At 39.7% G+C, this 14,738-nt stretch overlaps 1 protein-coding gene across 1 annotated transcript; it reads left to right on the forward strand.

The window, feature by feature from the left end:
* The first annotated feature begins 12,897 nt into the window (after window positions 1–12,897).
* On the forward strand, window positions 12,898–14,010 carry LOC137275280 (uncharacterized). Its single transcript, XM_067808162.1, has one exon. The coding sequence runs from the start codon at window positions 12,898–12,900 to the stop codon at window positions 14,008–14,010; it is 1,113 nt and encodes a 370-aa protein (XP_067664263.1).
* Window positions 14,011–14,738: the final 728 nt, after the last annotated feature.

Raw genomic sequence — 14,738 nt, forward strand, 5'->3', positions numbered from 1 at the left:
GCCAGATGTACGAGAAAGCATGGAAACAGCAAAGCACAGGTTAATGAATCAAAAACTTTGTTGGCACTTGTACACATGCTTCTCGAAATTAAAGTAATTTTTAGATATTCCAACTCTCATGCCTCTGATAGTAAAGTAGGCGTCCACAGGAGATGGCGTCTGCTTACATAATTTAGTCAGCTGTTGTCTGCAATCACTTGTCTGTGGACTATCACTTCACCTATCGATAAGTTGTTTACCTGCCCAGGTTTCAATTCATTTCTTTCCCACATTTCCCTACATCAGAATAAATAAAGTAAATAAGTCATGATAGAAAGGAAAAAGTTAACTAATGTAAAAATTTAGAAATGCCTTGATTGTTGGAATGCAACGTTACAACAACTGGCAATGAGCATATTATGGGTCAAGTGTCAGCTTAAAGTCAGTTGTATCACCAATGTATGACAGCATAAAAAAAGCAGTATCTGAAGTGTGTATCTCGTACAGTGCTGTGGACTGTGAACTGCAGTCGAAACATGGTTGGTGCTGTTTTCGCTCTTTTTGTGCCTTGTTTAAACTTCAAGCAAATAATGTCGAATTGTCACATGCACCTATTGATCACGCTCAGGGAAGGATAATGTCTTTACTTTTGGCTAATATCAAGTGTTCTGTGTTCTACAGTAGTGAGCCCTAACTATTTTGTATGACACTCAGACTGCCAAAATGCGAAGTACAATGAATAAACACGATTTGTGAAGAATGTTGTTGCTAATGGTCACAAGTAGTCAAAATAGGAAGTGAATTTGTGTGCGATTTTCCATTCATATCCCACTAAGATACCAAGCCATGTGCCGGGAAGTAAACCACAGGGTATTAACAGCAGCTCGCAAAGGTCCTGAATCAAGAGAGGCATGATAATAGTGTAACTACTAGTATGTGCTCAACCAGACAATGTAGTCATCCAATCCTTTGGGGAAGATCAGAGTGAGTGAGTTTAGGTTTACGCCGCACTCAGCAATATTCCAGTTACATGGTGGCGGTCTGTAAATAATCAAGTCTGGCCCAGACAATCCAGTGTTTAACAGCATGAGCATCGATCTGCGCAATTGGGAACCGAGGTAATGTGTCAACCAAGTCAGTGAGCCTGACCACCTGATCCCATGTCACCCCTTATGACAAGCATAGTCGCCTTTTATGGCAAGCATGGGTTGGTGAAGGCCTATTCTACCTCGGACCATGACAGGTCCTGGAAGATCAGATCTCAGAATACCACGACAGTGTCAGGAAGTGAATGCTTTGGCTCCCATTAGTGGATGTGTGACAGTACATGTCATTGATTCTCATCACTTCATGATTTCCTCCCAGGGATATAGTTATACCATAACATTCTGTAATGAGCTATACAGAAACCAGATCTGCTATGTTTCCATAGATTTTTTTACATTTGAGTGACATGTTCAGAACTGATGCGATACACATAACAAGGAGATGTTCGCTTTGATGATGGCTGATAGGTGACAAGTCTCTACTGAGAGGAGGGTAGCTTATCTGTGGACAGAAATGAGAAACTTCATAAAAATCCCTCCTAATAACAACTAAACGTATGATTTAATTATAAAACAAGTGTCTATGAATCACATCCCTGTACGAATGATTGATGTACATATATTGTGAATGCTCTGTGGAATGGTGGCAATACATTAGCATACGCAACTATGTATTACTTGTATATATACATATTAAACACAGGGCAAATGTATAAATGATTGGGGGCATTGTGAATGAATGTGCATATCCCAAATTAAATTGTGATGATGCTTATGTGTGTGCATGCATGTGTGAGGGGTGGGGAGAGTGGCACGTTTTCGTACATGTGGTTTTGCAACTACATCATTGTTTATGTACTGACACTTTTTGTTGTTTCATGCCACACTGAGCAATATTCCAGCTTTATGGCAATCTGTAAATCTCTTATGATGCGACTATGCTTGTCGTGAGAGGCGATGAGCGGGATCGGGTGGTCAAGCTAACTGACTTGGTTGACACGTCATCAGTTCCCAATTGCACAGATCGATGCTCATGTTGTTGATCACTGGATTGTCTGGTTCACTCAACTACTTACAGACCGCCGCCATATAGCTGGAATATTGCTGAGTACGGCGAAAAACTAAACTCACTCACTCATCTCTTATGACAATTATGGGTTGCTGGAGACCAATTCTAACCTGGATGGATATTCAGTGACACCCCTACACCCCTGGCCAAATTCACTTTGTGTTAATATTTATTTTGTAAGTGCAATAGAGGTGTTCCAGTATTTCATGTACTATGAAAGAGAGGCTCCAAGGGGTGCTGTCTAAATCATGTTTATCATTTCTGTACACATTTGATCAAATTATATTTCATCAGTACATCCACAGTTCTAGTCTGGAATATGTTCAGTTACAAAACAAACGAGAAAACAAGTTGGAAAGTGAAAGCAATATTTATTAGTTAATACGGATATGTGCCGAATAAATATTTTTAAAATGTCTCAAATCATGTCCAAAAAAGCCAAAATGAGCAAGGAGAAATAGTCCTTATGAAACAGATTTTATCTAGTATTAATAATCCAAAAACCACTAAATGTCTCGAAGATCCAAAAGAATGTCCGAAAGGTCCAAAAGTGTGGAAAGCCATCAAACATTCTGAAGTTAGCACAAAATGCAATTGATCATTACATTATAGAGCTTCCAAAGTGGTAACATATCACTCAAGGCATCCATCTTTAACACACTCAAGAATTCAAAAAATTTGCAACATGTCACTGTGAGCGTCCACCTCAAACACACTGCTCAATAATTCAAACAATTCCAAGATGTCACTCTAAGCGTCCATCTTAAACACACTCCTCAAGAATTCAAACAATTTCCAACATGTCACTCGAAGTGTCCATCTTAAACACACTGCTCAAGAATTCAAACAATTCCAAGATGAAACTCTAAGCGTCCATCTGAAAAAGACTCCTCAAGAATTCAAACAATTGAAAGATGTCACTCTAAGCGTCCACCTTAAACACACTCCTCAAGAATTCACACAATTTCAAGATGTCTCTCTATCCGTCCATCTCAAACACACTCCGCAAGAATTCAAACAATTGCAAGATGTCACTCTATGCGTCCACCTCAAACACACTGCTCAATAATTCAAACAACAGCAAGATGTCACTCTATGCGTCCATCTGAAACACACTCCTCAAGAATTAAAAAAATTGCAAGATGTCACTTGAAGCGTCCATCTGAAACACACTCCTCAAGAATTCAAACAATTTTCAAGATGTCACTCTAAGCGCCCACCTTAAACACACTCCGCAAGAATTCACACAATTTCAAGATGTCACTCTATCCGTCCATCTCAAACACACTCCGCAAGAATTCAAACAACAGCAAGATGTCACTCTATGCGTCCATCTCAAACACACTCCTCAAGAATTAAAAAAATTGCAAGATGTCACTTCAACGGTCCATCTCAAACACACTCCTCAAGAATTCAAACAACTGCAAGATGTCACTTGAAGCGTCCATCTTAAACACACTCCTCAAGAATTCAAACAATTTGCAAGATGTCACTCTAAGCGTCCACCTTAAACACTCCTCAAGAATTCAAACAATTGCAAGATGTCACTTGAAGCGTCCATCTTCAACACACTCCACAAGAATACAAACAATTACAAGATGTTACTCTAAGCGTCCACCTCAAACACACACCGCAAGAATTCAAACAACTGCAAGATGTCACTCTAAGCGTCCATCTTGAACATGCACCTCAAGAATTCAAACAATTTGCAAGATGTCGCTCTCAACGTCCACCTTCAACACACTCCTCAAGAATTCAAGGCTGATTTGCTAGATGTCACTCTAACGGTCCATATTAAACACACTCCTCAAGAATTCAAACAATTTCCAACATGTCACTTGAAGCGTCCATCTCAAACACACTCCTCAAGAATTCAAACAATTGCAATATGTCACTCTAAGCGTCCATCTTAAACACACTTCTCAAGAATCCAAACAATTTCAAAATGTCACTTTAAGCTTCCATCTCAAACACACTCCTCAACAATCCAGCCAATTTCAAGATGTCACTCTAAGCGTCCATCTTGACATGGAACACTCTCCTCAAGAATCCAGACACACGTGAAAGGAAGACTCGAAACGGGGACTGGGTCGGGGTGTCATCATCATCAAGGTTGATGTCAACGAAGTAGGGGCCAGCACAGAGGATAGGGGTAGAGAGAGGGGCAAGGAGAGAAGTGGAAGGAGTAGGCAGCTCCGACAGGGGTTCAAGGATGGTCATGTGCCTCCCAGTAGGACGCTAAGAGGGAGGGAGAAAAGAACATGTACAGAGTGATAGAAGATAGACGTACAGAAAGAGGGTACATGTTCATAAATGATCGACAGAGCTGTACCCATACTGTAAAAGGATTGTGCTTTAGATGTAGAATTCTTATTGCGCGAACACCTACACAAACACATGCACACACACACACACACACACACACACACACACACACACACACACACACACATATTGAGAATTGTGTCCAAATAAATAGTATATGTGGCAGTATGACTTTGTATTAGTGACAAATACGATGGTTAGATCCAGACACAAAACAGACAACACACAATTTCAGTTTTACAACAACACTATAAAAATGCTGATTCCCCAAGACACAAACTTGGCGAGGAGGGGCCCAGATGTCAAAGTTCAACGGGAACCGGATGACGAGGTCAAGGGCTGAGGGAAAAGAAGGAATGAAAGTCTTAGAAATAACCAAACAACAAAGTGAACCTGGTTCTATCAAAACTGAGTAAACCAGGACATTACGATGAGTAATCATTAAGCTGTGACACTAGATGTACCTAATTCATAAAGATGATATCAATAAATTATTACCCCATGTTTTCTGTACACAACCTTTTACTTTACCCCCCTGGATGCCGAGGTGTTTTTTTCAGGCGCACATTTTCGTAAGGTTTGAAAAGTGAGCGTTGTGCGAGATTTGCCCTCGCGTGGTACTGGATCTGCGTATGGCTATAAAATTGCACATGATATTAATACTGCCCCATGTTTCTGCACACAACGTTTTACTTTAAGCAGACAAGAATCTGTTTCATGTGCTGGTGCTGGCAATGTATGAAACAAAATCAAGTCACCATAATTGCACAGGTTTTTTTTCTTAAATATCAAAGATAGTGAATAGACACAAAGTCATCCAAACCAATGTTCACAGGACACAGAAATAAAGACTCCAGTGCTTATTTAGTTAATGGGGTTAATGTTTGGGGGTTAAACATTGAGCAATTATTTATCCTCCAACTGTGAGTACAAGGGGCCAATCTCACAATAAGACTTAGTGGCATTATTTATTTGGGATGACTTTGACATGTTGATTTGTCATAATCACGGACTGGTCAGACTTTCAATCTTGGTTATCCAAGTACTCGTAGGACCACCACCATACTGTAAAGGTGCTCGTAGCGTTGGAGTATGTTTCAGTAGAAACTAGACAAAGCGACACTTCATTCTCACCTCTGCCACTTCTGATGACTAGCAAGATCTTACAAAACATATACCTAAGGGCAACTTCACAACTTTATAAGGCAGCTCAAGAAGAATGTTCATTAACCACTTCAGCCGCGTTTTAGAAGTATTCGTAAAAGCATCACGACAATGGCCACTGTTCGTACTGCCAGTTGTTAACTGAACTTGCAGAATTCTCTTGGGTAACAATAAATAGCTAGCATGATCGAGACGCCCGTGTAGATATCTTTATCAACATGTTGGGAACTGACTTATCTGGGCGTTCCTGTCAAGATTGTCAATGTAACACTACAGTACAGCTGTGAACAACTGAACATGCTTCCTTATGAAGAATCAAACATTTGACCTTTTTGTACCTTTTCAAGACAAAATTTATAGGAACCCGGTTAACCCATAAAAGTAGTTAAAATATCCATTTGGTTAGTCACACGCGAAACGACCATCAGTGAGAAATAACGTTTAGTTACATTCTTCAACTGGGAAAGTTTTGATTCGTGATCGAGACTAATGACTGTCATAACGTAACACTTTTAGAAGTATTTCATTTAAAGTTGACACATTTTGCTAAATATAGGAGCTTTCTAGGACAATTCAGTGGCAGTTGAGGTCATTTACGGTTAACATTTCCATATTAAGGCTTGTTCAAGCCTGGGCTAACCCTGTAGAATACCAGCATGGGCACCCATACGAAAAAAACCTCATTACCCACCAGTTATCAGCTTAAAATGTTTATTTATTATATAATTGTGTGGAGCGACGTTGTATTCCTGTTGTCTGTAAACACTCTGAAACTTTGAATGGCCTCAATATTAATGTGAAAAAGATGCTAGAACAGGTGAATATTTGATGGCAGCCGGCAAGATCTTCTTAGCTTCCCTACAGCAGAATGAATGAAGTAAATAAGTTATTAACCCCCTGGATGCCGAGTTTTTTTTCAGGCGCACATTTTCGTAACGTTTGAAAAGTGAGCGTTGTGCGAAAATTGCGCTCGCGTGGTCCTGGATCTGTGTACGGTTATAAAATTGCACCCAAATGTGGAATATTTGATTTCCTATCCGTTGGTATAAATATAACTGCGACTACCTCAGGGGTCTGAGAAATAGACACTGCTAAATGTTGTGCAAAACTTTTGTGTGCGTTGAAAAACAGTAAATTTCTCCTTTTTTTATCGTGCACCGATAAAAGCACTCTGCTATGATTTCTTTCATTTGTCATCTTTACGTAAAGTGTGAGAGAAGAAAATATAGCTTGATATCTGAACGACATATGTGTATATGAAATGGATTTATGTGCTAATGCATAACGTCATACGCACAAAGTAAAAAATGACCCTCAATAAATGTAAAAAATCGATTTTCTCCAATGACGTCAAGCGTCGACAGAGAGGTCATGCACGTATGAAGATAAGGGGGCATAAGTCAGCTATGGTTTACATTAGGTCAATGTAACTCCGATCACATGGAGAGAATTTGCTGTGGGTACGGACAGTATATTTCCCTTATGTTTTGTTCACAGTGAACCAAACTATTCCAGAACACAGTTCCCCAATGTGAGAGGATACCTTTTGGTACTTTCACAATTTGTAAGAAAAGGTGCCAGTGTACTACATGAAGAAGCAGGTAATAACGATTTGGATGTCCCTATCCGATGCATATTTTAGTTCTTAGATTCCCATATTCTCTTGTTTGTGTAGATGTATTTTTATTAATTTTGCATCATTATTAACGGAGTAACAGCCACATTTTCAAATGTAATGAAATAACTGAAAATAATGCGACATTTTAGTTGACGTCACGACACGTTTTGTGCATTTTGTGACGTTGGAAAAAGACGACTCTGGTTGCTGAGTAGTATATATCTAACCTAATTTCCATTCAATGTGTAAAAGATCTCGGCTTCTGTGTCAGAATCCAACACTTTTTAGCCAAAATATAAAATGAATGGTTTTATCACTGAAATAGGGTCCTGAATATATCAACAATTGCACGGTTTTACTACATATCTTATTATAAGCAACACGTGCACCTGTCTAGCATCAATTTAGCGTAAATCACAATTTCACGACACCTGAATATTCATTGAGTATTTTCATTTAGGAAATAGACTTTTCTTCTTATGATTATGAAATCATTTCACTTCATATGTATGCAATGAAAGGTACAAAGAGATCGCTTTTTCAGTACAGAACTATTAGAATATTGACGTAAGGCTTGTCCAAATTAAGACATGACCTGGTTTATATATTTTTAACAATTTTCGTATAAATATTGTTTGAGTTAGATATTCTGCCATCAGATATATTTTATTCGAATTTGAATTGACTTTATGATCGAAAAAACTGATAATGAATCATGAAACGTTTTTGACAAACTCGCACCTGGTCAATCAATGTTCATAATTGTTTTGTCTATAAAAACGACACAAACCAATACACTGAACAAGACAATTCCTTTTTAAATACATGTAGTAGTATGTGTGCCCCTACATTTCATACAACGTACAAATCATTTTCATTAATATTATCAGTTTTACTTGGAATTAAATCGCTGTCTATTAACCTGTTCATATGAAACTGCAATATTTGTCCCAACGTATTGAATATTGTACATCACGGGAACTAAAGCACATGTTGCAGTAATGGCTACGTGTGATCTTCCAACACTTGTGTAGAGGATTAAAATGTGGTATAGAACACTTACTGAGTCAATTTCCCACGTAAATATTATTCAAACAATCAAAAGCTTTCAAAGAATAAAAACGCATACCTTAAATCCACAAATGATACGGTGTTGAACATGGACATATGTAGATACTGAAATCAGTTTCATGAAAAAATATCGGAACGATACGCAAAATATACATCACAATACAAAAAGTGCAATCGGAATGCTATGGGCATTGTGTTTACTCTTCTTCAACCGACCTTCACCTCAAAGAAATTGCCTAATATGTGCAACAATGTTGACGTGTGACATCGCTACCGATCACCGATTTCTTTCAAAATGGCGGCTTCGCTGACAAGAGTACACAGGATTTTGCGAGGACGTTTTCCTTGATTCGGGGATCTTTTGTATATAAATGTGAGATGTAAGTAATCAGAATTATTCTGAGTATCTGTGTATTGTTATATGTTTTTATCGTTTACACTGTAAATGACGGAAGAAGCCAGAAATGCCGACAAGTACCGTTGTCGTTCTGCGTGATTTTGCGTCAGTCATGGCGTCACGCTGCACTAAAGTTTGACAGTTTCTTATGAATTACCAGATTATTTCATTGTATCTATTTTTAATTTTTTTTAACTTAATCTTTTGCTACGACACTCTTCCCAGAATATACTAAGCGTATTGAGCCATTGTAAGCAATGATTAGACGCCTGGATGTTGGAATATTACCGAAAATGCTACGCAGTGTAAAATTGGATTTTTTTCTTTGGTACATTTCAAACAAGCGCTGTCTTTCGAGCACAGCGTTCGTTTTCATACCAATTATCTTTCGTTTCGTTTCGCCTAGACAGTTGGTATTGGTGACAAAGACCATTTGTAATTTGATTCTAAGATGAGTGGGGAATTCAATTATGCATTTGTCGCAGCTGACTATGAAATATACGTGATGCTATAGGCGTCTCAATACCGGCATTCTCGAAACGTGATTTTGTAAACACTAACCAATATGCCGGAAAGCGCACTTCGGCGTTCGTGTAAGTGTGTTTTCAAAAACATCCCAACCGATTCTGGATTCATCGGCGACGTTTCAGAATTATCATTACTGGTTACATGAAAACTTGACATCAGTGATCATTAATATGCTGTTTTTGAAATTCAATACTCCCAGTAATTATCCGATTTTCACATTTCAAAACATACTGCAAATAACGCTGTGAATCTCGATTTAGTACAGTTTGCAAAATGACGACATTTACGATGAAACCTATTTTGAAAGGCAATTTTGAGCACTTTAGCTTGGTCTGAGGTAATAGTGGATGGTATCAAGAAACAGGGAATTTTCCGCACCAAAACTGTGAGGTGCTTATATATACGTGGTATATTTAGAATGTTATTGGATTTCAAAGTGAGGGATGTAGAGGAGGGACATATATGTCCCTGTGGCATCCAGGGGGTTAAAGAAAGAAAAACAGGCAACAATAATTATCTTAGAAATAAAGAAATACCTTGGCTGTAGGAGTACATAGTGACAATAACTGGTGATGAGCAGATCGTGAGGCAAATGTCAGCAGAAATTCAACAGTATCACAGAGGTATGATAGCGTCAAAATGGCGGCATCAAAAGTGAAGCTGTCGTCATAGCGACGTCATAAATCTCGCGAGATCGTCATAGCATTACGTGAAGTTAATGACTAGTTCTCCCGTACCCTGCTCAAGTCACCTTTACCCAGCACTCATAGCAAGTCCCATTTACCCATCACTCAGCAGTATTCTAGCTATGTGCAAGCCGTCTGTATATAATGGAGTCTTGACTATACAATTCAGTGATCAACAGCATGAACATCGATCTACCACACAGATACGATGACATGTGTAAACCAAGTACACACCCACCCCACCCCACCCTAAAATACCCATGGGGTGACCTAGTTGTTTGAGTGCTCGTTCGTCACGCCGAAGACCCGGGTTCCATTCCCTTCATGTGAAAAATATCTGAAACGAATTTCTAGTGTCCCCGCCATGATATTGCTGGAATATTGTTAAACGTGGCGTAAAACCTAACACTCTCACCCACTTACCTACTTACCAGTTTGCTTTGTTGTTTAACACCGTATTGAGAAATATATTTCACCTATATGGCAACGGTATCTAAATAATCGTGTCTGGACAATCCACTGATCATCGATCTACACAAATGAGGTGTATGATGGTACATGTGTCAACCAAGTCGCCGACACTGACCACACGATCCCGTTAGACGATTATAATTTCTAGATTATTGTCATAAAATAGGAAGAAAAGAAGCCCTGGGAAGCCCTTCTTCTTCAGGGGCGAAAGACATCTGCAGTGAAAAAAATTGACTATAATTAATTGGATCAGTACAATTACAGATTCTTAAAAGAGAATGTTTTGTCTCTTGTACACGTGTATCACACAGTGACTGTATCGCCTCAGGATACGCAGCTGACACACATAGTCACTCATACAAGTGATACTTATAATTACACAGAAACATATTGAACCGAGCTATTCAGGAACACATCGTTTACGCTTCGACGGATTTTGTCACGCACACATTGTGATCACCCAATCCTCACTAGATCGGGGAGGATCAAATCTGCAAATACTCAGTGTTTCTGGGACAGTGTCTGCACGTCAGTGGGGTGTCTTCTCACTCTGAAGAGGTGCCAGAACTACACCCGTCCGTGTCAAGGGCTGCATCACTGCAGGCTCCCCACACTGAAGAAATGACAGTACCCTATCCGTACGTGTCAATGATTGATGCTTTAGCTCCCCACACCGAATGAGTGACAGTGCCATACCCGTACGTGTCAATGGCTGATACTTTAGCTCTCTACACTGAAGGGGTGACTGCACCATACCCGTACGTGTCAATGACTGATACCATAGTCCCCCACTGAATCGGTGACAGTACCATACCCCTACGTGTCCATGACTGATGTTTCAGCTAGGCATACTGAAGGGGTGACAGTACCATATCGGTACGTGTCAGTGACTGTTACTTTAACTCCCCACACTAAAGGGGTGACAGTAATATACCCGCACGTGTCAATGTTTCATGCTTTTGCTCCCCACACTGAAGGGTCAACAGCGCCACACCCGTACGTGTCAATGACTGATACTTTGGCACCCCACACTGAAATAGTGACATCGCCATACCCATACCTGTCCATGACTATGATGTTTTAGCTCCCCATACTAAAGGGGTCATAATACCATATCCGCAGATTTCCTCACAGACGATGATGACAAACCCACACACAGACACAGACCACATTCACTCACTCACACAAGTGGTAGTTACACCCAAACAGTTTATTGATACTGAGCCATAAAGAAACACATCAGTTACGTTTCAACACATTTTATTACATTTCACTGACACGTGTTTACGACAGACGCGATACATATATCAACTAGAGAGGTTTGGTATGACGCTGGCTGCTCTGTGATAAGGCTCTAGTTACTTGAGGGTCGCCTATCTTCAACCTGTGGACAGAAAAGAAAACAATCATAAAGACCAGTAATCAAAGCAAAGCTGCTTGCAACTTCCCAACTACATCATAAGTGTAAAATAATCACTGGCACTCTAGATATAGGATTTCTAGATTTCTGCTTTATCCAGTGCATAAAATTCAAAGTTCTGTGAACATTATCCCTTATATATATCTTTGCAAACTGGAAATAGTTGAAAAGGATCACATGCATTTATACCTTTGTACATTTACATTTTGATGTCCCAGGACACGTGTATGATCCAACGTAGTTACAACTACCGGCATGCTGATGAAACCGTGCATTAAACACTATCTCAAATGGCATCTAATGTTGTTACTTTTCATCTGATGTTTCGGGGTTTTGCATGAAGGTTTCGATAAATGTGGTCTCGACTCTTGAATACCACGAATTCCTCAACAAAATGGAATCGTGTAGAAAGAAAAACAACTTAAAACCCTGGTGACAAATTCTACCAGAAGACGGTAGAGTCAAGCAACTTATGTTTTCACTGATTCAGTCATTACTGCAAAATATTTACTCATAAGACACATTCATGCTCAAGGGAAACTGCACTTCTGGCCACTGTCAGTATCGTACTCGCATTCATTGTCCTGGCATGGTATCTGTAGTGCATGGCACTTAAGAGTACATAAAGTTAACAGTCTAAGGGAGACAACTCCGTAAGACTTAATGCCAGCTCTGATGCTAGAGGCAACTAGAGTGATTTCCCTTGAATGTAGTGTGGTGGAATAAACATGGCTGCTGTTATGACATGAATTGCTGTTCTGTCATTGACTGAGGTCAATCACGGTGGATACACGACAGAATTAATGGCGACGACGATGGGATCCCGTTCACCAGGCCAGGTTAAATTGGACTAAGTGTTCAGAAGGGTCTACGGATTCCTAAAACAGGGTGAATATTGATTTGAAGTTCCATGAACTGACATTCATAAAAATGGCGAGAAACCCGTGTCAAATTTCTGCAAGTGTTCAAATGACATTGCAAGTGATCTTAGGATCAGAATAAGTGAACTAAGTGTTCCAAACCACCATAATCAGCCAAACTATGTGTTTCTGATTATAAATTCAATCCCTATCACGATAAGGACAGTTTCTGTGACTTTGAATGACAGCGACCTAATTTCATCATGGCAAATCAGGAAGCAGCTCAAAATTATGGATTCTGTGTGCCTATTCCCAAGTTCTCAGGTAGAAAAGAAAATTTTTCATCATATGCTGAAAGGTTTGAATCAAGTATGGCAGCCAACAATGTTGTTGATCAGAAAAGAAAAATCCATATCTTCATGTCATCCATGGGAGACGAATTGTACAAGCTTGCTCATGATCTATTTTCCCCAGAGAAAGTTAGTGATCAGAAGTTTGAAAATGTTGTAAGCCAACTCTCTCTTCATCTCCACCCACCTCCAAACATCATTACTGCACGTTGTAACTTCAACAGAACTGTAAGGCCAGATGAAAGTATCAGTACATTTGTTGTTAATCTGAGAAGAATTTCAGAAGACTGTGATTGCAGCCACAACTTGCTGATGTGGTTCAGAAACAGATTTATAGCAGGAGTACACAATGAGGCAATTAGGCGTAGATTACTGCAAGAGAAATCAACTATGACTTTTGACCAAGCATACCAAATAGCCTTGTCAATGGAAACAGTCAACAAGGAAACTAAAGCCATCCAAAATCAAGGTACAAGCACAAGTTCTGTACACAAGTTGTCACAACACAAGGGAAAGCAACAACAGAAGAAAACTCCCAAGAGTAAACCCAGTAATTACAAACCATGTATCAGGTATAACCTAGAAGATCACAAGCCTCCAGACTGTCACTACATCTCAGCAACTTGTAACAGCTGTAAGGAGGTTGGACGTCTCTCCTGCGCTTGTTGTGCACCTAGATCTGGGAAGAAGAAAGAGTACAGTAAAAACAAGAAGTCAACGAACATGATTGAAGTTGAGGAATCGGAGGTTACTCTGGAAGATGATGATGTTTTTGAAGAGATTTTTGTGGTTTCCTCAGTACATGAAGGAAAGACAGGTAAATGGAAGAAAACCATACTTGTCAACGACAAGCCAATGAAGTTCGAGCTAGATTCCGGATCAGGCGTCACTCTGATCAAAAAAGAGGTCTACAGATCCACCTTTCCAGAGATACCACTGTCTAGAACAGCTTGCCAACTCAATGCATATTTGGGAACAGACATTCCGGTGTTGGGAAAACTGAAAGTCAAGGCCCACATAGAATGAGAGATCATGGATCTATCCATAGTGGTTGTCGAGGGAAACGGAGCTACACTGGTAGGCAGAAACTGGCTCAAGTACATGGAACTATGGAAGAGTATGCTCTCCATCAATAGTATCAGTCTGGTAGACACCACAGTTAATACACAAGATGACTTGTTGATAGAATTCTTCCAAGTGTTTGATAAGAGATTAGGCCACCTGAGGGAATGTAAAGTCTTGCTAGAAGTAAAAGACCATGCTCACCCATATTCTGCAAGGCTCGCATAGTCCCACTGGCACTCCGGGAGAAGGTCGAGAAGGAAATCGACAGGATGGAGAAGGAAAACTATCATTGAAGCAGTGAAATACTCACAATGGGCAACTCCTGTCGTTCCGGTACTCAAGTCATCAGGAGAAGTTCGTCTATGCAGAGACTACAAGACGACACTCAACAAGTACTTGAAGGTGAAAACTTACCCTATTCCTAAAGTCAAAGAGCTACTTGCTGAACTTAATGGAGGGAAAGAATTCACAAAGCTGTACCTGAAACATGCCTACCAGCAACTTCAACTGGATGAGAAGTCGTGCATGTTGACCACGATCAACACAATGAAAGGACTGTACCAGTTCAGAAGATTACTGTATGGTGTAAGTACTCCACCAACATTGTTCCAAAGACCAATTGAGATGATACTGAAGGGTATCAGAGGCGTCCTAGTCTTTATGGATGACATCTACGTCATTGGAAGAAA

This window comes from Haliotis asinina, chromosome 1 (assembly GCF_037392515.1).
Source record: "Haliotis asinina isolate JCU_RB_2024 chromosome 1, JCU_Hal_asi_v2, whole genome shotgun sequence".
NCBI lineage: Eukaryota > Metazoa > Mollusca > Gastropoda > Lepetellida > Haliotidae > Haliotis > Haliotis asinina.